The sequence below is a fragment of the Ahaetulla prasina genome, chromosome 11 (assembly GCF_028640845.1).
Source record: "Ahaetulla prasina isolate Xishuangbanna chromosome 11, ASM2864084v1, whole genome shotgun sequence".
Classification (NCBI taxonomy): Eukaryota; Metazoa; Chordata; class Lepidosauria; order Squamata; family Colubridae; genus Ahaetulla; species Ahaetulla prasina.
The window spans coordinates 1981483-2005608 of record NC_080549.1 but is presented as its reverse complement, the minus strand read 5'-3'; the positions used below and the strand labels follow the sequence as shown (position 1 = coordinate 2005608).

The window sequence follows — 24126 nt, the reverse complement described above, 5'->3', positions numbered from 1 at the left end:
GAGAGAAGGGAAGAGAGGAGGAGAAAGGAGGAGGAGGGAAAAAAGGGGAGGAGGAGGAGGAGAAAGGGGAGAAAGGAGAGGAGAAGAGGAGGAGGAGAGAAGGGAGGAGGAGATGAGAGAAGGGAAGAGAAGGGAGGAGGAGGAGAAAGGAGGAGGATGGGGAGGAGAGAAGGGGAGAAAGGAGGAGAGAGAAGAAGAGGAGAAGGAAAGGGGAGGAGGAGATGAGAAGGGAAGAAAGAAGGGGAGGAGGAGGAGAAAGGAGGAGGAGGGAAAAGGGGAGGAGGACGGGGAGGAGAAGAGAAAGGGGGAGAAAAGGGGGAGAGGAGAAGAAGAGAGGAGGAGGAGAGGGAAAGGTGAAGGAGCAGAAAGGAGGGAAAAAGGGGGAGGAGGACGGGGAGGAGAAGAGAGAAAGGGGGAGGTCTCTGAGGGCCCAGGGTTTCTGAGAGCTTCTGAAAGAATAATTGGGATTGAGTTGATTGGCGGGCTTGATCTCAGGAAGTCCTCATGTAGCGGCCGCCTTGTTTAGCGACACGTGGGGTTGCTCTAACGTCCCCTCCTGCCTTGCCAAGGATTGTTTTCCATTTCTCTTATCGCAGAATGAAGATAAGTCGAATGAGGAAGATGAGGACGTGGAAGAAGATGAAGAGCACGGTCTGGAAAAGCAAGATCAGCCAGGTAAGGAGCTCCCTGGTCTCTCCTCACCTTGGCAAACTGGGTGTAAACTCTCAGGGTTTGGGGAAGAGTCCAGAAATACAGGTGCTCCGCGCCTTACAATAGTTCATTTAGTGATCGTTCAAAGTTGAAATAGCATTGAAAAAAGTGGCTTGCGACTCTCTTCACACTTACGACCGTCGAAGCAATCCCCATGGTCACGTGATCAACATTCGGACACTTGGCAACTGACTCGTACTTACAACGGTTGCGCTGTCCCGCGGTCACCTTTTGCGACCTGGCGAGCAAGGTCAACAGGGAAGCGTGTTACTAACTTAACAACTGTAGTGGTTCCCTTAACAACCGTGGCAAGGAAGGTCACGAAATGGGACAAAACTCACTTAACCAGGGTGTCACTTAGTCACATAAGTTTGGGGCTCAGCTGCGGTCATAAGTCGAGGACTCCCCGTGGTTGGAAGCGTTTTCCACGAGGCGCCCCGAATCCTCAACTCTTTAACTCCCCTTCACAGAGAAGTCCAAATGCCAGGAGTCCTGTCTCAAAGACGTTCCGGAGGCCTTGTGCCATTTGGCTTTGCTGCAAGAAGACTCAAAAATGGGAGCAGACGACGTCTTCCTCAATGGGAATAGACAGGAGGAGGAGGAAGAAGAAGAGGAAGAGGAGGAGCGGAGGGAAGATGGGCCCCCCCTGTATTTCGGCCAGTCAGTAGAAACCAGGTAAAATGGAAGATTCTCAGCCCTCCAGGTCGTGGTTGTCCCCAAAGGTGCCTTTTTTTTCCTTTCTTTTTTTCAAGAGACAACTGGATGTCCTTGGTTTTTTTTTTTCTTTTGAAGACGTTTTTGCTTCTCATCCAAGAAGCTTCTTCGGTTCTGAGTGAATGGTGAGAAAAAGAAGGGTTGATACTCCTTGCAGACATTTGCATCCTTTTAGAGAGTCCTTGAGGCCGACTTGGAGGTTTTCCTGTGTCCTCGGGGTCCCCTGAGTGGCGCAAATGGGTGTGGAGCCTTCTTGGAACTGTTGAAAGACCCAACGCAATCTACAACACAATCCTTTCAACAGTTCCCAGAAGGCTCCACATCCCTTTGCGCCACTCAGGGGACCCTGAGACAAACCTCCAAGTGGCCTCAATGACCCTCTAAAAGGATGCAAATGACCAGCTATCTGCAAGGAAGATAAATCCTTCCATTTCCCCCCCCCCTCATCCAGTCAGAGTTGAAGAAGCTTCTTGGATGAGAAGCAAAATGTCTTCAAAGAAAAAACAAGAAAGCCCAGTTGCCTCCTGAAAAAGCACCTTTAGAAACCAGGTAGGTCTGAGGGACACAGCTGGCATTGGAAGAGCGCTAAAATCTCTGCTCTTCAGCCGGATTCCCGCAGAAGGTTATTCAGGTATCTCCAGTAGCTCACAAACCAGTAGTAGCTGCTCAAGAGCTATCCTAAAGAGAGACCTGAAAATACCCCTTAAAATAAGTCAGCCACTCAATGACATACAGGTAGCTTTCGACCTACCGCCAGCTGCTTTAGTGACCGTCCAAAGTTACAATGGACCTCCTTGGGACTACTTATGTTTGGATTCCAAATGCCAGTGATCTCCCTTTTCCCGCAGTGATGCAACCGACCTTCATGGTACTCCGCACTACGGCCACATTTACAGACACCTGTAGCTTCCCACCATCACGTGACTTCATTGTAAAATGGTTTTGCCATTTTGCGGCATTTCCTCCCCGCTTTCAGCAAAGACGCGCCCATAGCAAACCATTAATTTGGTTAATGACTGCGACGTTCCCTTAACGATGGCCGCAGAAAATAATATGGCGCGACAGTCGGTGTCGTTTTCCCCCCAAAAGTCTTTTATTTTAGGGGGAAACCCTGAATTAGGCTGAGATGGTCTCCGGACGAATCTTTCCAGAAACCGGACGATCGGACTGTTCTTCTCTCTTCTCTTCCCAGTATTCCAGCCAAAGGACCGGTCATCGAGAACTCGGAAATCCTGCACGTGAACGAAGACGATCGCCCCGTGGGATTTATCCCTAACTTTAACGGAAAGCCTTCCGCGTGGAATTTCGAAGAAATCATTGATCTCGGGGTGCATACTAAGACAGGCAGGCTCAGTTCGGAGAGCATGGCGGCTGATGTGCCCGGCCAGAAGTTTAGAGACGGCCCTCCGTTACCAGCAAGCCCAAAGCTGGCGTTTGAGGAGGACGGTGGCATGAATCCCTTGACCAAATCCATCGAGGCGGCATCAGGTAAGGGGCTTCATAAAGATGTTTCTTCTGACCTGCCTATTTTGTGCTCTAGAGCAGGGGTCTCCAACCTTAGCAACTTTAAGACTTGTGGACTTCAACTCCCGGAGTTCCTCAGCCAGCTTTGCTTCAACTCTGGGAGTTGAAGTCCACAAGTCTTAAAGTTGCTAAGGTTGGAGACCCCTGCTCTAGAGGTACACATAGTCTTTGACTTACAACAGTCCCTTTAGTGACCGTTGAATGTTAACAAACTGAAAAAAGTAAAGATCATTTTTCACACTTAACGTCCGTTGCAGCATCCCCGTGGCCACGTGATTGACATTTGGAGGCTTGGCCGCTGGTTCATGACAGTGGCAGCGTCCCCTGGGTCAAGGGATCCCCTTTTGCGATCACCTGACCAGCCAAGTCGAGGGGGAAGGCAGAACGACGTCCGTGGCTAACTTAACAATTGCCGCGATTCACTTAACAATCAGGGCGAGAAAAGTCGTAAAAAAACGAGGCAAAACTCTTTTTTTTTTAATTTGCATTTATATCCCGCCCTTCTCCGAAGACTCAGGGCGGCTTACACTATGTCAAGCAATAGTCTTCATCCTATTTGTATATTTATATGCAAAGTCAACTTATTGCCCCCAACAATCTGGGTCCTCATTTTACCTACCTTATAAAGGATGGAAGGCTGAGTCAACCTTGGGCCTGGTGGGACTAGAACCTGCAGTAATTGCAAGCAGCTGCTGTTAATAACAGACTGTCTTACCAGTCTGAGCCACCAGAGACCCCTTAATTAAATGTCTCTAAAAATGTTTAAAACATTTTTTATGTTTTAATGTTTAAAACATTAAAGACATTTAATTAATGTCTTTAAAAACATTTTTAAAGACATTAATTAAATGTCTTTAAAAATGTCTCCCTTAGCAGCGTTAATTTTGGGTTCAATTGTGGTCGTAAGTCCAGGGCCACCTGTACTAAAAGCCGACTCTCCCTTTTGAACAGAACTCTGAACACTACAAGTCCGGAAGGCTCCTGAGGGCCACGCAAGGGATGCGCAGGGATCCTCCAGGCAGGAAGGCCTCGATTTGAAAAAAAAAAAGCTGCTTGTCGACTTCACCTCCACGTTTCTCTCCACGTCACCCGCAACAGCCCCCCCCATCTCCCCAGCCAATCCGGCGTTGCCCCTCGAAACGTCGCAAAGCAGGAAGGGCAGGGAGTTACGTCGCTGTTGCTTTAGCCGCACCCTTTAACGAGATTTTTGCTTTTTAAAAAACAAAATAACCCCATTGTTCTCCTTTGGATGAAATGTTCCGTCCGTTGCTGTTGATCTTTAATATCCCTCCCGGTTTTCGCCAGTAAACACGGCGGCTTGTACCAGGGACTTTTTAACAAGCTAGCATTCGCCCAGGATACCCCCCGTCTGTAAGGTAACACGGTTTAATCCGATGTATATTTAAGCAAAAAAACCACAAAAAAACGGAGCCAATGTCATGTGCTTGTCGCTCTCCCCCTCGCGCGTGTTGTTTCGGGGGAGCGACGGTTACTTCGAATTTAACTTGAATATCTGAAAACATAGCACCTCACTCTAGAACGAGTCCGTTTTGAGTCAGATCGTTTCTCAGCTTAAAAACAAACGAACAGCAACCTCTTTGATTGTCTCTACCAACACTTGAAAACAAAGCGCATGTTCCGGACGGACGGGGGATTTTTCAAAACTCAACAGGGCCCCCTGAAGTCGGGACAGCGCTCCATTCTGTTGCCTTACGCGGTTCTCTCTCTGGGGCCAGCCTCCCCCGCCCCCTCCTCAGTGTGGCAAGGGGAGGCTCCATGGAGACCACACCCAGTGAAGTCTGGCTCACCAGCAGGAGCTGGGTGTGAAGAGCAACCCTAAGACCCGGGTGTGTGTTTGTGCAGGGTGTAAGGAAGGAGAGCAAGCCTAGCCGAGACCTCCAACTGCAGAAAACCCCCAGACTGCATGCTTTTAAGGGGGTGCGGGTGCAGAACATCTTCCCTTATTTATCTATTTTTATTCATTGATGGGTGTCCTGGCAGGTGGCCTTCATCAAGTCGCGCTGTGGCTTTTTCAAGCTATCGCATACCGTAGCATCCCTGTCTGGTTAGCCAAACCGAGCGTCCCTCCTGCTCATTTATTTGTGGGGCGGGGGCGGGGGGGAGAAAACAAGCTTTGTGGAAAACTCACCCTGAAATTCATAGTAGCCTCAGCCAGGAGCTCTTGGCAGCCCCCCACCTCACCCCCCCTCCCACCCTGGTCCTGTTGGGCGGGTCGGTGTCCCAAACTGATAAACCATCCGGCGGTTCTACGTTGAACCTTCCCAGACCTGTTAAGTATTATATTTGTCTGTGAACACAATACCAGTATTAAAACCCTTCGAAGGTGCTCGTTCTTCTCTGGGCCGTGTGAATTGCACTCCAGGTTTTTCCTCTTCTAGCTTTAAGTCACCGCTTGCCTCCAGCCGTGGGAGCTGAGGCTTACGTGTTCAGCCCAGCAGCTCGGTTCTCGTTTTGTTTTTTTGCCTAGCAAAAGAAGGAATGAAGCTTTCTGCAAATGCATAGAAAGGAGAACGGTCTTAGGCCCGCATCCTGCTTCTCTCCCCTCCCTCTCCCCAAATTCCCAATTTCTTCAAAGAGCTGTTCTCTCGAAACGACTGTGAGCCCCCCACCCCCCCAACCCATTCCTTCGCTTGCAAGCCTGCTCCTCAACCCCTTTTCAAGCCCAGATGTTCCCCTTGGAACCATTTCTGGGAACGCACACCCCACTTCCTCCCTTCCCCCCCATTAAATCACCCAAGCCTCTTGTCCCCGCAGGCTTCTCCCCGCCAAGGTTTTAGAATGATTCCCCCATAGAGCAGTGCCTTAGGTGGAACTAATACATATTATTTTTATACGCCATCTCTTGGATCCTGACAGAGACAATCGTTCTAACATGCATGCAATGATGACGCTCCTATTTTTTTCTGCGCAAACTGAGGCCCGTTGAATGCTTTGTTAGTTGTATGTAAATACGTATGCACTGTTTAATAAACTTTGCAATTGGAAGGGCTTTCTGGTGGTTATTGGTTATTTCGGGAGGAAACGCCCAAAAATGAATTTGGCTTTCCCCCAAAATATATATATTTTTTTTTAAATAGAACTATTATCACTGAATGTCTACGGAGATTCTCCATCCTCCAGGTCTTGGTTGTCCCAAAGTCGCTTTTTTGTTTTTCAAGAGTCAAATGGACTTTCTGGTTTTTCTTCAAAGACATTTGAAAGAGGGGTCAAAGAGGCCACCGATGTCAAAATTGAACAGCCTTCTCTCAACAGAGAGGGAGGGGATACAACATCTTCTATTTCCAGTCTACAACATGGTCCTTGCAACTGTTCCAAGAAGGCTCCACACCCATTTGCACCACTCAGGTGACCCTGAAGACACAGACAAACTTCCCAGTTGGCTCAAGGACTCTCTAAAAAAGGATGCAAATGACCAGCTGTCTACAAGGAATATTAATCCCTCCACTCCCCACCATCCAGTCAGAGATGAAGAAGCTTCCTGGATGAGAAGCGAAACGTCTTCCAAAGAAAAACCAAGAAAGTCCAGTTGCCTCTTGAAAAAAGGCACCTTTGGGACAGCTGTGACCCCTGTTTTCTGAGAGCAGTAAATAAAATCAAGACGGACACCCAAGCTTGTGTGGATAGATGTGTCGGCTTCCGTTGTGAATTGCCGGCCGTTAGGACTTTACTGGAGATAGCCGATGGGAGGGGAGTTTGTAGGGGACAGCTGACAATCCTGAACTTGCATCTGTTCGTTTAGCGACCGAAGTTAGCCCAGCGTTGAGAAAAGTGACTTATGGCTGCTTTGTGCGCATAATAACCACCCCCAGCATCCCTGTGGATCAGAACTCAGGCGCTTGGCAAACGACACGGATTTACGACGGTTGCCACATCCTGCTGTCGGCATCGCCATTTGCAGCCTTCCCAGGGGGGGACGAGTCGGTGGAGAAAGCTGGATCTGCTTAACAAACTTCACGCATCACCAGCCAATTGCTTTAGCTGCCCCGCCCCCCCCCAAAAAAGACAAAATGGGCGTGACTCAGGTAACAACCTCCTCGTTTAGCAATGGAAGTTTTGGTCCCGGTTTTGGTTGTAAGTTGAGGACTACTGGGAGGTGGCTGAATCGGTGGCAAGAGCAGTGGCGGGATGCTGCCGGTTTAACCACCAATTTACTAAGCTTGCGCACAGCACTGAAAATAGAGCATTTAAGCTCAGCTGCTTACCTTCCAAGTCAGCAACAGTAAGTAGAATAGCGAGGGCAGGGAATCAGCTGTGCCGCGCGATTGAGATGAGCTACAAAGCAGGAAATAAAGGACAGGATAGGGCAGATGGGCAGGGCTAACTGATGGAGTTACTGGTTTGCACAAACCGGCTGGATACCACTTCTGTGCAAGAACCATTTGCTTTTCAGGATTATAAAGGTAAAGGTTCCCCTCGCATAGATTTGCTAGCCGTTCCCGACTCTAGGGGGCAGTGCTCATCTCTGTTTCCAAGCCGAAGAGCCAGCGCTGTCCGAAGACGTCTCCGTGGTCCTGCGACCGGCATGATTCAATGCCAAAGGCGCACGGAACACTGTTACTTTCCCACCAAAGATTGGTCCCTATTTTTCTACTTGCATTTTTTACCTGCTTTCGAACTGCTAGGTTTGCAAAAGCTGGGACAAGTAACGAGAGCTCACCCCCATTATGCGGCGCTAGGGATTCGAACCGCTGGACTGCCGACCCTTTGCTCGACAAGCTCAGCGTCTTAGCCACTGAGCCACCGCGTCCCAAACTTCCGGATTATAGAGAGAGGAAAAAAGGAGAAGAGGCGAGGGGGAAACAAAGCATGGTTTTAAAATTGAGGACAACCCGGTGAGCTTTGCTGGCTGAGGAACTCTGGGAGTTGAAGTCCACAAACCTTAAAGTTACTCAGGTTGGAGACCCCTGTTCTAGAGGATGGAAGAGCAAATGTTTGTGCATCAACCAGTTTCAAGTGATTCGACACCGTATGAATGAATCTCCCGTTCTATTTTAACAAATGATAACTAGAAAACACCACGCCGAGTCGAAATAAGCAGTAACTTCCTGTTTATTGGAGGAAAGGCCTTGGTACAAGAATAAGAATTGCAGTTACGTCACCCTTATCTTTGAACTTGCCCTGAGAGCTGAGAACGATGCCCAAATTGACAAAAGGCCCGTTTTCGGGGTGAACCGAAGCGACTTGCTTTTTGCTTTCCAGCCGAGTTAAAAATATTAAAATCGATGGCTAAATAAGGTTATTCGAAAGTCAGCAGTGGCCGTTCCCAGGAGTTAAAACGCTGGTTAAAATAAGCTACCTATAATGCACCCCTTCTCTGCATTGGAGGCAAGGAAAATGGGGGAGGGGGATTGTAACCTCTCTTGTGGATTAACATGAATGCAAACCGAAGAAAAGCACCGAACCATTATCTGAACTAGCAAGATTGTAGGGTGGAGTCAGATGGCCGCTTCGATCTACAGGTAGTCCTTGGTTTACAACCAGAGTGGGGGATCAGAGTTTGCCTGGCTGAACAATGCCGTTATTAAATGCCCGGTTTTACGGTCTTTTTTTTTTTTTTTTTGGTGTTTAAGCAAACCACCGCAGTCGTTAAAGTGAGCTACGGGGTCGTTGAGCGAATCTTGGCTTTACTTGTCAGAAGCCAGCTGGGAAACGTCAAAACGGTCCCTAAATGAATGGTTGTAAGCCAAGGACTACCTGTATACCTTTCAAGAAGTCGCTTTCTCTGAAAACTATACGGATGAGAAGAGCGTCCACTTGTTTGCTGCCTCGAGCGTCTCAGCGTGGACAAATTCAACATTTAGGCGTAGGATGGATATTTGGGTAAAAGGCGTGGAAATCCTTGAAGCTCTCAACAACATTGTGTGTTTAAAAAAAGCAACTAGTGATTGTGTTTACAAAAATAATTTGGGACGAGCACCATCAAATAAAAGGGTCCTTGGACCACAATATCACAGCCGTAGGAGCCCAAAGTTGAATTAGCCAGTGAGAAGACTGTCCCACAGGTGCAGCGTTGCCTCCTCTGTGGACCAGGAATGTTTTCAATGGACGTCCAAGAGAAGAGAGGTGCCCACAAGGGGGCTGTAGTAAGCTAAGGGCCGGGCACATCGAGAGAACAAATGGGCACCTCTTATCCAGTCGCCACCCACCCCCCACCCCGCCCCGAACTTCTGGTTTTCTCCAGCCACCAGATCCTTGCAATCTTCTCCTTGTTTCCTGTGGCTTTGCAAATGGGATGTACCCCAGGAAGGGAGTTGGGGAATTACTCTGAAAAAGCAGCCATGTGAATTCATCCTTGCTAAGCTGCTAGCCCCCCGAAGCGGCAGATGCACAAAGCCAGGAGCGACTCTACGTGGGATGTGTAAGATGTAGCCCGCCCCTCTACAGAGAGGGCAAGAGAGCAGATCTCGCTGCTGCAGCTAGTCAACCCTTTATTGGACATGACCCGCAGTGGAATTGGGAGGGGGGAGAGGAAGGGGGAGAGAGGAAGAGCCTTAACATTCTCTTGAAAAGCAAAAAAAGAGGGGTGGGCTTGGGGAAGGGGGGGAGCTACAATGCAAATGCCTACAGCCAGGCCAGTTGCAAGCCGAAGAAAGAGCCGAGCAGTTCCTCCTGCTGCCCTTCGCTTGGCCTTCCTCCTTTACAGCTTCTTGGCACAGGTGGGGCAGTAGACTTGCTCCACGTGGAAGACGAAAGGCTTGTTGGCCAAGGGGATGGAGCACTTCTTGCAGTTGAAGCAGTACTCGTGCCAGGAGTGGCCTTCGTGGCTCACCACGTTGGTGCCTTTTCCAAAGCCTTGAGAGAAGGAGAGAACAAGAGAGCACGGCATGGTTAGGGAAGGTGTGTTTCTCCAGAGGAGGGACCTGCCCACCACGTGGTTCACCTGGAACCCTTCAGCGGGGCCTCCGTGGCCTACCTACCTGTAATGGGATTCCTGCAACCGTTGCATTTCTTAGCCACGAAAGACTTGTAGCAATCCACGCAGTAGAACTGGTCTTCCACCGCGGTGAAGCGTTGCCCGCCCAGCTTCTTGGTACAAGTGGCACACACAAAGCACTCAGCGTGGTAAGGCTGATCTTGGTAGGAGACACCTCCGGAAGTGATGGCCTTAAAAAGCAAGCAGCCAGCCAACAATTAGTGCGGAGCTCGCGGAGTGGAATAAATGTTAGCATTGAGCCCAGAATCCTCAAGCCAGACACGAATGATAGAATTGGGAGGGGCCAGAAGGATCACCTAGTCCACTGTTTCTCAGCTTGACTGGCTGGGGAATTCTGGAAGTTGAAGTCCGCAAGTCTTAAAGTTGCCAGTTTGGAGTTCTGACTAGCTAAGGGACTTTCAACTTCATATTCTCATATCTATAGACCAGAACAGTGGTGGGATTCAGATAATTTAACAACTGGTTCTGTCCTAATGACTGGCTGGGTGGGTGTGGCCGGGGGGTGTGACAGGCAGCACTCAGCCTCCTGTATCCCCCTGGGAGCCACTGTGGGGATGCGCTGCCCCCCTGTGCCCTGTTTTGGGCCTACTAGGCCTTCCTGCAGCTTCCTGGGAGCAAAAACAGGCTGTGGGGCGCTGCACCCCGTTTTGGCTCTAGTAGGCCTCCCTGCACTTACTTGGGAGCCCAAATGGGGACATGGGGACTCCCGGAAGGGGAGGGGAGGGGCCAGCCAGCAATTTAACAGCCGGTTTGCCCGAACCGGCTGAATCCCACCAGTGGATCAGAAACGTAGAGAAGTCATAATTGGAAACAAGAAAAATGCAGCAACGGCGCCCAAGACTTACATTCTTACACTTCACGCAAGTCTTGGCAAACTTATGCTCGTGGCAGGAAACGCAATAGATCTCGTCTCCTTTGGGAAAGAAGCTGGCGGTGCCAATCACTTGCTTGCACTGGCTGCAAAGGAAACAATCCTTGTGCCAGACGGTCTTCTTGTATTCCACGTTCTGGTCACCTGGGAAGAGAGAATGGAAGGTCCATGATACAAGCTCTCCTTTTTTGTGTGTGAAAAAACAAAACCTGGAATTGCCACTAGGTGCCCGTCAGACCATTGGTGACGTCCCTGGAGGAGGAGGTCTCTGCTTTTTAATCACCGGGGACTCTCCCACTCCAGACTTTGGAGTGAGGTGGAGATTTTTGCCTGCTTTCTCACACATCCAAAATCCTTTGCATTTAGAAAGCCCAAGGGCTGATCAAGAAGGAACACCAGAAGAAGGAAGGCATGGATCAGAAGATCTCACCCCTGCCTAGAATGAGGAGTGACAGGGTCTTTATGGAGCTCTACCGTCTAACTTTTCAGGATGCCCAAGTTGGCTTTTTTAACTTTTCAGGGATCTGCCTTCCCATGTTGCAACTAAAGCAAGGGAGGCAACCTACACCAGCCGAAGGACAGTCCAACGTCATGGCTGTTCTCCAAATCTGGATGGAGGCAGGTCCCATTTGTGGACGGGGTGTTTTAAGGGGTGAAAATGGGTGCCCTGTGCATCTAGTTTAAGGCCCATTTTGTCCCAGCCACACTCCTAAAACCCAACCTGCAAAGAGGGGGTTGTTTGATCCTATTCACTTTTGGGGCGTCTGTGGATGGCTTTCTCCTGCAACCTCAGTTGGTCTTACGAAAGGTTTAATCCTTGAATGAGATGCTCCAGAAATCCCCAGGTCTGTAGACTATTTGTGGGTGGGGGGACCAAAAAAATAACCAATGCAAATGACAAAAAAGTTTTCATAATTGGGGGCATCCAGGAAACTAACTTTTAAGGCCAAGAGTTAAGCTCCAAGAACTAACCTTTGCTAAGCCACAGTGGCCTGGGTCCAGCCCCAGGAAGTCTAATTAGACCTTCACGTGATGGATGAACCAGCTCACCTCTTCCCCAAAGTAGAGATGGCTCCAGGATCAAGGAAGACAAGCCCTCCCCTCCCGTGGTGGAGACCGGCCCCTCCTGGCACCCTCACCTGCCACAATGGGCTTCAGGCAGCCTTTGCATTTAGGAGCATCCTCGTTGGTGGTGCATTTGTTACACCACACCTTGTTGTTCTCCTTCAGCATGAAGGGCTCGTTCACCAGGGATGTGTAGCACTTGAAGCAGCGGAAACAGTTGTCATGCCAGTAGCGGTTCTTGAAGTGCAGCTCCTGCAAGACCGAGAGGGAACGTTTTTTTTTTAAAGGGGTCTTTGTCCCAGGGTCAAAAAAGGGGGAGGTCCGCTCACCCCGACCTCCTGGGGTGCAATCAATCCAGAGAGGAATCGGAGAGCAGAAATCAGATCTTCTGCACCAACAATGGTCCAAGATGGATGACAGAGCCATCACAGCTTCTTAATGAAATGTTAATCCAATGAGTTAGGCTGGTGGGATTTTATGCTTTCTAGCATTCGCCTCCAGGAGACAAGGGTCAGTAGATGACAGTTTTCCAGCTTCACTCCATGATTATGTCATGGTAGCCAGATGTATGCAAACAAGACCTTCTGTGTTCTTTTTTTTATAGGTTCTCCCAGAAATTGGCCCCCTTTGCTTATTTTAAGAGGGGTGGGACAGATTTTAAGGGATACAATGGGTGGTTGAGCCTGGAGTGGTGAGGTGGCCTAGAAGTGAAGCTTTCACCTCACAATCAGGAGGCTGTGAGTTCGATCCTAGGGAGAGGCAGATATTTCTTTCTCTAGGCACAGTGAGAATCTTATCTGCTGAACAAAAGTCCACAGTGGCAACAGGAAGGGCATCCGGCCATGAAAACACTCTGCTAGCCCCATTCAGTTGCCCAGACTCCACCCTGCAAGGGATTATGGGGTTGTTAAAAGATGATGACGAATGGGTGGTTGAGCCTCTCACAGAAGCTTCAGGTCATGTATTTACACTATCCTGGGGAAAAAAAATCTCTGGAGTCCAGTTTTGAGCTGAAGGAGGTTGAACGTGTCTGATTTAGCTCAATGGGAACCCAACTTTTATGCCTTCTTAGAAATCTCAGGGATCATTTTGGCCAGAGTCACATATCGCCCATTGCAGAATTAAGGACTCTACATTAGCAGTTATGGCCATACTTTTATCATGCTGGTCTAATGGAAGTTAGTAGATAGATAGTTTTCAGCTTCCTAATCTAAGGTTTGGAGAGAGGGACAGGACCAAGGTCACTCAGCTGATTTCAATACCTACAGAAGGATTCGAATCTGTGTCTCCCTTCACTACTGTACCAAATGGGTTCTCACACTTATAAAGTAGAAGTAAACACTGTACAGTTGTAAGAATTCATTCCAAAATGGTTTATTATAATATCAAAAAAAAAGTCCGTTCAGGAACACACAAGGTCCATCAGCCAAGTCAACAGTCAAAATCTCTCACTTGGGCTGCTCTCTTGTCAAGAAAAATCACACCATTGTTCAAAGGGCCCCGCCCAGTCTGTAGTGAGTTTTGAGGGGTTGACCGTTACAATTGGGGGGCATTCCAACTTTATTCCCTACCTTGGAATCGGCCCCGATGGGCTTCCGGCACTCGGCACAGGTGTTGGCGCAGAACTTCTCAAAGCACTTGACACAGCAGTGCCGTCCTTCCTTCTGCACATACTTCTTCCCGTGCAGTGCGGCGCGACAATAGTGGCAGTCAAAGCGCTCGGACATGGTGCCCACGGTGTAGCTGCTGGGACCTGCAGTGAGGCAGAAGACAACATGGCAAAGTTGAGGGCCGTGGGAAGCCTTGAGAATCCCAGTGGGGGCATTATTGAAAGCCAAGCCAAGAAGCCAAGACAACGGTTGGCCCTGTTCTCGCAAAGGGGCTGGTGCCAGTCGGGGAAAAACCGGGCCCAACTGAAGCCGGCAATGAAACGTTGATGGTGAGGTTGGGCCCCAAAGAGTCCTGGGAGATGCCACCTTCTCATACTCTTTTTGGGTTATCTTCCCCCCTTCCGTGTCTGCAGCAGAGATGACGTTATGAGAAGGTCCTTCCAGGGGTGAAATCCTACTGGTTCGTACCAGTTCGGGCGAACCGCTTGGGATTATGGGCATCAGTTTGCCGAACCAGTAGTAATTACCCCTCCTTGTCCCCACCCATGCCCAGTCAGTTGCCGCTCCCATCTTCCAGCATCTCGATATTCCACAGAATTCAATGTTAAATGCAGCAGGGAGAATGCTAACTTCTCCTTCCATTCAGAACGGAGCTACTGCAGCCTGTCCCTTTTAAGGTAGAAGGGAGGGGGACAGGGGGGGAGCAGCTGGAATGGAGCCGTTTTCATGAAAGGCAGGGAAATGGGGAAGGGAATTTTCCTGCCTGTCATCCATTCGTCAATCTCAGCACAGACTGAGGGGAGGGCAGGATATTCCCCTCCCCATTTTCCTGCCATTCCCGACAAGGAGTGTGGCTGGGAGGGGAGGGGCCGGTGAGGAGCCCCTCGATGTGAGTCATGTCAAGTTGGTCACGCCCACCCAGTCACATGACCTCCCTCCCCCAACAAACCACGCCCACAGAACCGGTAAGGGAATTTTTTTCATTTCACCCCTGGGTTGTACTACCGGTTCTGTGGGCGTGGCTTGGTGGGCATGGCTCGGTGGGCGTGACAGGGGAAGGATACTGCAAAATCCCCATTCCCTCCCCACTCCTAATGGAAGGCTATTGCAAAATCCCCATTCCCACCCCACTCTGGGGCCAGCCAGAGGTGGTATTTGCCAGTTCTCCGAACTACTCAAAATTTCTGCTACCGGTTCTCCAGAACCTGTCAGAACATGCAGGATTTCACCCCTGTCCTGGGTCCTTCCTAAGTCCAGCACTCCAGTTTGTTGGCCTTTTCAGTTCTCAGCCCCCTGACTCCACCTCACCCCACAGCCACATGGGTTGAAACCTTCACTGTATGTATATGTAGCACAAATTCCTTGTGTGTCCAATCACACTTGGCCAATAAAAAATTCTATTCTATTCTATTCTATTCAAAGTGGTATCTCCTTTGATTCAGCTAACTATGAATGAAGCTGCAGCTGGTTGGGTTCTTTGCACAAGCCCAGCCTTGTAGTCTCCTCGTCACGTATCCCATGTTGCTTGTCATGTCAACGGCATCCACAATTGCTCACAGCAGACACCACTGAACCTCCGGGTGTGGTTGTGTCAATGTGTTGACACTTTCCTCGTGAGAAGCTTCTCTCAGAGTGTGACAGGATTAGCCCAGCATGACAAGATTAACATAATGTGACAGGATTTATTTATTTGGGTTTTTTTGCTCAAGAAAGGTCCATCAGCACCCGGGTTGAAGACCAACCTGGAGGGTGAGCAGGTCCTATCTAGTGAACTGCCAGGCTGTGACTAGGAGTTGGGAAGTGGTATAAGAGGAAGTGGTCCAGAATCCCCACTTTATACTACCGTACTACTACTACTACCACTTTATATTTTATACTACTTTATAGTATACACTTTATACTACTACTACTCAGTGGTGAAATCCAATTTTTTTTACTACCGGTTCTGTGGGCGTGGCTTGGTGGGCGTGGCAGGGGAAGGATACTGCAAAATCCCCATTTCCTCCCCACTCCTGGGGGAAGGATATTGCAAAATCTCCATTCCCATCTCACTCTGGGGCCAGCCAGAGGTGGTATTTGCTGTTCTCTGAACTGCTCAAAATTTCCGCTACCGGTTCTCCAGAACCTGTCAGAATCTGCTGGATTTCCCCCCTGCTACTACTAAATTATTTTAGCGTTAAGTGGAGAAAATGAGAGAAAGATATTTTTTTTTGCATCACCAGGGGGCGCTAAAAAAACTCCCACCTCCTTGTCTTCTCCTGATGCTCAACAAAGCCACATCCACACAAATCAACAAAGCAAAGAGGTTTTCATCCAATTGTTTCTGACTACTAGAACTGAGCAAAACTGGCTCTCCCTAAACACACCCACATCCGGGAAAAATGGGGGCAGGACCCAACTGCTGTTAACCACATCCTCCTTCTCTGGTTCATAAGGACCGGAAACTTGATAAAGCTGCTGCTATCATAGATAGATGTTAAGAAAGGGGAAGTAGCAAAACAAAAAGGCTGACGGATTAAAATAAAAAAAAAGGAAAGGCCTTGGACATCTTGTGTTATTTGCAAGCACAGACTTGGGCTGAGCTATTTCCTGCGGTCTTCTGTGAAAACCATAAGCACGTTGAAAAATGGTCCCCCAAACTCAACAGGCTCTGAAAAGTTGAGGATCTCTGAACTTAAGAGCATAGTTGCAAACGTCCTGTAGATGTGCCTCTCAGTCAGGCTTACCAAAGTGCGAACAGTTTCTGATCCCAAGAAATGATTGATGACCGCAGCATCTGGCTGGAGGTCAGGTTGTAGGAGGACCAAGTCCTTCCTTCTCTTCACCTGGCCCAAGCTTCCAACCACGTTAACTTTGATGTGCCTTTTCCTATCAATTAAGGTGGCCATCCATCATCACCATCACCTCTTTGGTCAAATAAACTGGAAACTGCATGGACCATCGTGGCTCCTTCTCTCCCAAGTGCTCTGCCCCAAGCCCAATGGTGGGATTCAGCCAGTTCGCACCACTTCAGGAGAACCGGTTGTTAACTTTCTGAGCAGTTTGGTGAACTGATTGTTGGAAGAAATCATTAGGGCAAAGAACCGGTTGTTAAATTACTTGAATCCCACCACTGCCCAAGCCAAACACTGGGACTGATTTGTGCCTTTTCTTAAAACCACACCTAGAATCCTGCATCCAGTTTTGGTCACCACACTATAAAAAAGATGTGGAGACTCTAGAAAGAGTGCAGAGAAGAGCAACCAAGAGGATTAGGAGAGCGGAGGCTAAAACATAGGAAGGAACTGGGCCTGGCTAGTCTAGTGAAGAGAAGGACCAGGGGAGACAGGAGAGCATCTTCCAATATTGGAGGGGCTGCCCCAGAGAGGAGGAAGGGGGTCAAGCTATTCTCCAAAGCACCTGAAGGCCAGACAAGGAAGAATGGATGGAAACTGAACAACGAGAGATTCAACCTGGAAGTAAGGAGAAATTTTCTGACAGTGAGAACTATCAACCCATGGAACAGACGTTGTGGGAGCTTCATCACTGGAGGCTTTCAAGAAGAGATTGGACTGCCACTTGTCAGAAATGGTGTAGGGTCTCCTGCTTGGACGGGGGGAGGGGGTTGGACTAGATGACTTACAAGGTCCCTTCCAACTCTGTTAATCTGTTATAATCGGTTAAGACTAGATCTAGAACTCCAGGAGAGGCTCACAGTTCAACAACCACCATTCCTGTGACCATTCGTGGGATGGCCACTGGATCACTCCGGCCCAAGCCAGCCATGCGCAGCAAGACAAGGCAAGGCGAAGAAAATCGAGCTTAGCAAACCCAGCCAAGGGTGTTAATGGCCAACTCATTCTTTCCCTCCTTGCAGTCTAAAAATAGGGCAATTACCCCATTGTTTTCCTGACTCATGTGCCCTTTCCCTGGATTACTTGGAATTTGGCCTTGCTATATAAAGGGTGTTGTATCATAGCAACGGGTGTGCAGGCGCACTGGCCTCGCCACAGACTGGGAAGGGAAGGGCTGATAAGGGGAGCACCGCACCGCAGGAGGTGTGTTCCAGAGAGTTTTGCAGTACCCTCCCCAAAAGAATTCCCTCCAGGCATCAGGGCTGGGGGTGAAGACCCCACCCAGAGCGATGGACTTTGTGGTCCTCCAACATGGAGAAGGAAGACTGAATGGGAGTGTATGTGTGTGAGAGAGAGAAAGAGAGAGAGAGAGAGAGAGTTTTAAACCTGGAAAGCAATTGGAGCCGAGTTCACACGTTACACAAATTAAGCAGTAGTTTTGTGAACTGTGGTTTATTGAGTTGGCCGCAACGGGGTGGGTTTGCTGTGTGGGTTCAACCTGGTGGAACATCTAAGCCAAATGAAAAGAGACACCCACCCACCCACCCCAAGCAGGCAAACTGCCATCCTCTTAAGATCTTTATCGTGGGAATTGAGCTTCTTATGGGATTTCCAAGGAGACTGTTTCGGCTGTCTGGAATGGCTGTTTTATTTTTTATTTTTAATGGTGCCCACTGAGATTATGCGTTTTTCTTGTCTGGTATTTTAGCTGTGTTTCTAAGCCACGGGGTTTAAAAAAGAAGAAGATTTTAATCATCTTAGCCCTGCCTCTACACGTTTGGAAGAGCATAAGATGTGCACATGAGATATTGGGGGAGAAAAACGGCAAAGCTGCACAGATTTACGGTCTTTCTTTGGTCTCTCTTGAGGTATCTCTGAGAAAAAGAGAAAGCACTTTCCAAGAAGAAAGAGGAAGGAAGGAAGGAAGGAAGGAAGGAAGGAAGGAAGGAAGGAAGGAAGGAAGGAAGGAAGGAAGGAAGGAAGGAAGGAAGGAAAAAGAGAGAACAAAAGAAAAGAAGGAAGAAAGAAAAAGAAAAGGGGAGGGGAGGGAAGGGAAGGAAGGAATGCATGGCATCTTCAAAATATATTCTTTGCTGTCCATCTAAAGGTACAGGATTAATCCTTGTGAGCAGAAAAAGAGATGGAGCAAAGATGCTCACTACACACAGCCCAGGGAGCAAAAGAATCCAACTATTCATTATTCACTGTTAGTGTTCACGCCAAGTCAAGTTTCTAGCCCACATGATAGAGACATTTGGTTTGGAAGTGATTAAGGGGGAAGGTGGGTGGCCCTGCAGAAAAGTTAGATCCAGGAAGGGTTGATCAATGCTCAAATCAATGAATGAAAAGATGCCAATCATCGGGATCAGGGGCAGAATCCAGCGTCTCCTTGCTCAAATCAAGGAGAAAGCAAGTTAAATCAAACCAATGTTTATGACCGTCAAAAGACCAGCGTAAACCAAGGCAGGAACGCAGTAGTTAAAAGGCAGGCACAGAAGCGTAAAACGCACAGAAGGATATCAACGTGATTTGGAAGACCTATACGATATTGGGGGGGGGGTGTCAAATAAGATCAACCCCAAAACCATCAGCTGCTAGCTGTGAAATGCTTTAGGAGGGGAGCATCCGCTTGTGCCTCCGTGCTGCTAGTTGGCTGGTGGTTCAAATCTGGGCCCTTCAGGGACGGTATTTGACCTGCCACCCTGTTCGAAAATCCCAAATAAAACATTGTGCAGAAGGCATCGAACCCCGACTGTGCCGGGTCGCAGACACCCTTGTTTTCCATTTTAATTCCACCACCCCGTGAAGACCTTTCCTCTTACAAGGCAGAAGGGAAGGAAGTCCTTCCATGCAATCTGGCAGAGAAAGGGGTACCTGTTTTCAGAAAGGGGACCAGCCAGAGAGCAACTAACCCAACGTCTAAATGAATCCAAATTCTGAACAAGGGATTTTCCACGCCCTCCAACCATGGCTAAGATCTTGGCTTTCATCTGCCTGAATCGGGGTTTTAGTCTCGGAGCCTCAGTTGACCTAAAGTTTTAAACCAGGTAGAATAAAATGGCTGCAGGAAACCTTTGAGGATCAAACCAGCTTCATAGCCCATCCATCTGACCGACTGTCTCTGTTTTAGCAGGGCACCCTGGTTAAGACAGGACTTAGGGTCAGGGGTTGAACTTTGAGCAAAAGTTTGAAGCCGCTTCTTCCAAAATCCTCCAGTTGGGCTGGTTTTTCTTTTTTTTTAAGAGCTGTAGAAGTATTTTAGGGTGTTTGTTTTTTGCCAAAAGCTAAAAAGTATCACAATGCTAAGGATAACCACGCCTGCATTCAATCCCGAAAAGAAAGAAAAGGTGCAGATTTTTTCCTCTGCAGCTTTAAGAGCTTCCTGCAACTTTCTGAAATCCCCTGCAGGATCCAGGATGGGGGGCATTCGACCAAGGAGGGCCAGGAAGGAAAGGAAAAACCCCACCACCACCTCTTTGGTCTCTAGCCACTGAAGCAAATGTGCCCCGCAGGGAACTTAAGCAGCTGTGGTTGCGTTGTCTATTCCCACCGTGGCAGACCGATTCTGGTGCCCTGTTACCTGAATGCCGGTGGTAAGCCATGCTGGTGGAAGGGTGAATCGACTCGTGGCCGGACAGGATCGAGAGAAGGAATGCATGGCATCTTCAGAGAACAAAAGAAAGAAAGAGGAAGGAAAGGAAGGAAGGAAGGAAGGAAGGAAGGAAGGAAGGAAGGAAGGAAGGAAGGAAGGAAGGAAGGAAGGAAGGAAAAAGAGAGAACAAAAGAAAAGAAGGAAGAAAGAAAAAGAAAAGGGGAGGGAAGGGGAGGGAAGGAAGGAATGCATGGCATCTTCAGAGAACAAAATATATTCTTTGCTGTCCATCTAAAGGTACAGGATTAATCCTTGTGAGCAGAAAAAGAGATGGAGCAAAGATGCTCACTACACACAGCCCAGGGAGCAAAAGAATCCAACTATTCATTATTCACTGTTAGTGTTCACGCCAAGTCAAGTTTCTAGCCCACATGATTGAGACGTTTGGTTTGGAAGTGATTAAGGGGGAAGGTGGGTGGCCCTGCAGAAAAGTTAGATCCAGGAAGGGTTGATCAATGCTCAAATCAATGAATGAAGAGACACCAATCATCGGGGTCAGGGGCAGAATCCAGCGTCTCCTCACCCAAATCAAGGAGAAAGCAAGTTAAATCAAACCAATGTTTATGACCGTCAAAAGACCAGCGTAAACCAAGGCAGGAACGCAGTGGTTAAAAGGCAGGCACAGAAGCGTAAAACGCACAGAAGGATATCAACGTGATTTGGAAGACCTATACGATATTGGGGGGGGGGGGTCGTCAAATAAGATCAACTCCAAAACCATCAGCTGCTAGCTGTGAAATGCTTTAGGAGGGGAGCATCTGCTTGTGCCTCCGTGCTGCTAGTTGGCTGGTGGTTCAAATCTGGGCCCTTCAGGGACGGTATTTGACCTGCCACCCTGTTCGAAAATCCCAAATAAAACATTGTGCAGAAGGCATCGAACCCCGACTGTGCCGGGTCGCAGACACCCTTGTTTTCCATTTTAATTCCACCACCCCGTGAAAACCTTTCCTCTTACAAGGCAGAAGGGAAGGAAGTCCTTCCATGCGATCTGGCAGAGAAAGGGGTACCTGTTTTCAGAAAGGGGACCAGCCAGAGAGCAACTAACCCAATGTCTAAATGAATCCAAATTCTGAACAAGGGATTTTCCACGCCCTCCAACCATGGCTAAGATCTTGGCTTTCATCTGCCTGAATCGGGGTTTTAGTCTCGGAGCCTCAGTTGACCTAAAGTTTTAAACCAGGTAGAATAAAATGGCTGCAGGAAACCTTTGAGGATCAAACCAGCTTCATAGCCCATCCATCTGACCGACTGTCTCTGTTTTAGCAGGGCACCCTGGTTAAGACAGGACTTAGGGTCAGGGGTTGAACTTTGAGCAAAAGTTTGAAGCCGCTTCTTCCAAAATCCTCCAGTTGGGCTGGTTTTTCTTTTTTTTTAAGAGCTGTAGAAGTATTTTAGGGTGTTTGTTTTTTGCCAAAAGCTAAAAAGTATCACAATGCTAAGGATAACCACGCCTGCATTCAATCCCGAAAAGAAAAAAAAGGTGCAGATTTTTTCCTCTGCAGCTTTAAGAGCTTCCTGCAACTTTCTGAAATCCCCTGCAGGATCCAGGATGGGGGGCATTCGACCAAGGAGGGCCAGGAAGGAAAGGAAAAACCCCACCACCACCTCTTTGGTCTCTGGCCACTGAAGCAAATGTGCCCCGCAGGGAACTTAAGCAGCTGTGGTTGCGTTGTCTATTCCCACCGTGCCAGACCGATTCTGGTGCCCTGTTACCTGAATGCCGGTGGTAAGCCATGCTGGTGGAAGGGTGAATCGACTCGTGGCCGGACAGGATCGAGAGAAGGGAGCTGCTGAGTGACCTCCCACTCGGATCACCGGTATATACTTAAGGGAGGCTATTAATACGGGGGGCCAGGGCTTCCCACACATGTCCACACCCCTCGCCCTGGCCTGTGGACTTCATCCCACTCAAAACATCTTACCATTTTAGGAGATCTCGAGGGAGAAGAATAGAGCCGACGGAATGAAGCGCCCGCAACATATAAATACCTGCCGACTTCAGGCTACAAAACTCTCAAATGCCTGAAGGAACCTGAGACCCAAGAATTGGCTGTAAAGACTGGCCGGGCTCAGCATCTTGAAGAGAGATGTCCACGCCACATAATAAAAGATTAGTGACAGGGGGGCCCTGACAGAGTGCTGAGACATTGGCCCTGCAGTTGGGCAGGGATCGTGTGCCATGTGGGAACCAGGAGGGGAGAAAGGGGGGGGCTCCTCAAAACCTGGACTCAGGGCCCAAGGGACTCCCCCACGAATGTCCATGTTGAGAGGCGCTAAACCTCCTTTGAAGGCTATCGACTCTATTTTGTTTTAGTTTGCTCTAAATGTAAATGAGATGAATTCACCCAAGAGTTTTGGGGGAACCCAGTGAAAAAGGGGGGTGACTCTGGGAGATGAGACAGAGAGATAACAGAAAGGGAGATAGAGAGATAGAAGATGAGAGAGAGAGAGAGAAATGATAGAGAGAATGGTGATAAATAGATGAGAGAAAGAGAGAGAGAGAGAGATGATAGATAGATAGATGATAGATAGATAGATAGATAGATAGATAGATAGATAGATAGATAGATAGATAGATAGATAGATAGATAATGATGATAAATAGAGAATGATGATAGAGATAGTTAGAAGATAGATGATAGACAGACAGACATAAATATCAGAAGATTAACTGGCAACAAGGTAGAATACAAACTAAACATCCATATCCCATAAACTCAAGGTGTTAACATCTGAAGACATTTGTCCCCCAACTGCTCAGCACAGGCCTTAAAGTTCATCTACTGTTAGTCATCACTAAGATGATAGCCCTTCTCAAAATGTGCTGTGTCATCTGAAATTTCCTCTGACAAACATGGACTCCCAACTGGCCACTGACCAACGGCTTCAAGAGGGCCTCTCAACTCATCCAGGCCATTCTCCGGCTCCCCCCTCCCCTTATTTTTTTTTTGGTCTTTGCCCAGACTGGAAGGGATGCCCACATGAACCGAAGCTCTGGGGTCAAAGGACTTCTGCAACATGACACCTAGAAAGCAGGTGGAGCTTCAAAGCGCCATCTAGACTTTTGGGCCCGTTCCCTGCAGACTTCCTGTTTGGGAGCAGCTCTTTAAGTCTTTGCAGACTCTTCCCAAGGGGAGTCCTGGAGAAGTTCTCCAGACCAGGGGTCTCCAACCTTGGCAACTTTAAGCCTGGCAGACTTCAACTCCCAGAATTGAAGCAAAGCTGGCTAGGGAATTCTGGGAGTTGAAGTCCGCCAGGCTTAAAGTTGCCAAGGTTGGAGACCCCTGCTCCAGACACTCACATTTTGCATGGTTTCATCCCAGAATAATAGTTGGAAGGGACCTTGCAGGTCTTCTAATCCAACCTTCTCCTCAAAAAGGAGACCCTATACCCATGCTGGCAAGCCTATTGCATATGTGCCAGAGGTGGCACGCGGCGCCCTCCCTGATGGCACACAAGCCATTGCCCCAGTTCCGCTCCGCCATGCATACGCACAGGCCTCCTGCTGGCCAGCTGGTCTTCAGGTCTCTGCCGCGCATGTACAGAGGGCGGGGGCATGTATAGAGGGCGGCGAGCGTGCGCAGGAGTGGATGAGGGGGCACACACACATTGCATTTTGGGAGTTTGAGCGCTTTGGGCACTTGGTCAGGAAAAGGTTGTCATCACTGCCCTATACCAGAGGTCTCCAACGTAGGCAACTTTAAGATTTGTGGACTTCAACTCCCAGAATTCTCCAGCCAGCTTTGCTAGCTGAGGAATTCTGGGAATTGAAGTCCACAAGTCTTAAAGTTGCCTACGTTGGAGACCCCTGCCCTATACCATTCCATACAAATGGCTATCCATTTTTTGGGGGGGGGGGGAAACCTCCAGCGATGGAGCACCTCCAACTTCTGAAGGCAAGCTGCTCCACTCATTGTCAGGAAATTCCTTCTTCGTTCTAGCTTGGCTCTCTCTTTGATAAACTCCCACCCACTGCTTCTTGTCCTGCCTTAACCAGAATAACAAGAGTTGGAAGGGACTTTGGAGGTCTTCTAGTCCAACCCCTTGCTCTGGTAGGAAAACCTTTATCATTTCAGACAAACGGCTGTCCAGTCTCTTCTTAAAAACCTCCAGCGATGGAGCGCCCAAGACTTCTGAAGACAACTTCTGTTCCACTAATTCATTGTTCTCACTGCCTGGAAATTTCTCCT

The 24126-nt window shown here is 48.7% G+C and overlaps 2 protein-coding genes across 3 annotated transcripts in view; one reads left to right on the top strand and one right to left on the bottom strand.

Moving 5' to 3' along the window:
- The window catches only part of MAP7D3 (MAP7 domain containing 3), a 36605-nt gene extending 30879 nt beyond the window's left edge, over positions 1-5726 (top strand). Inside the window, exons 18-21 of the mRNA XM_058197150.1 lie at positions 597-675; positions 1182-1386; positions 2618-2913; positions 3901-5726. Of these exons, the coding sequence (XP_058053133.1) occupies positions 597-675; positions 1182-1386; positions 2618-2913; positions 3901-3908 (588 nt within the window). The 3' untranslated portion in view covers positions 3909-5726. The remainder of the gene's footprint in view (positions 1-596; positions 676-1181; positions 1387-2617; positions 2914-3900) is intronic.
- A 2275-nt stretch (positions 5727-8001) lies between these two features.
- On the bottom strand, positions 8002-21802 carry FHL1 (four and a half LIM domains 1). Of its 2 annotated transcripts, none has more exons than XM_058196523.1 (6): positions 21650-21802; positions 13412-13593; positions 11915-12092; positions 10750-10919; positions 9888-10074; positions 8002-9762 (listed from the first exon to the last, which is right to left on the bottom strand). In XM_058196523.1, the coding sequence occupies exons 1-6, from the start codon at positions 21669-21671 to the stop codon at positions 9608-9610; spliced, it is 894 nt and encodes a 297-aa protein (XP_058052506.1). In that variant the 5' UTR covers positions 21672-21802; the 3' UTR covers positions 8002-9607. The 2 variants fall into 2 exon arrangements, with proteins under 2 accessions (XP_058052506.1, XP_058052505.1); XM_058196522.1 differs by lacking the exon at positions 21650-21802 and adding an exon at positions 19865-19932.
- Between the last annotated feature and the right edge of the window lie 2324 nt (positions 21803-24126).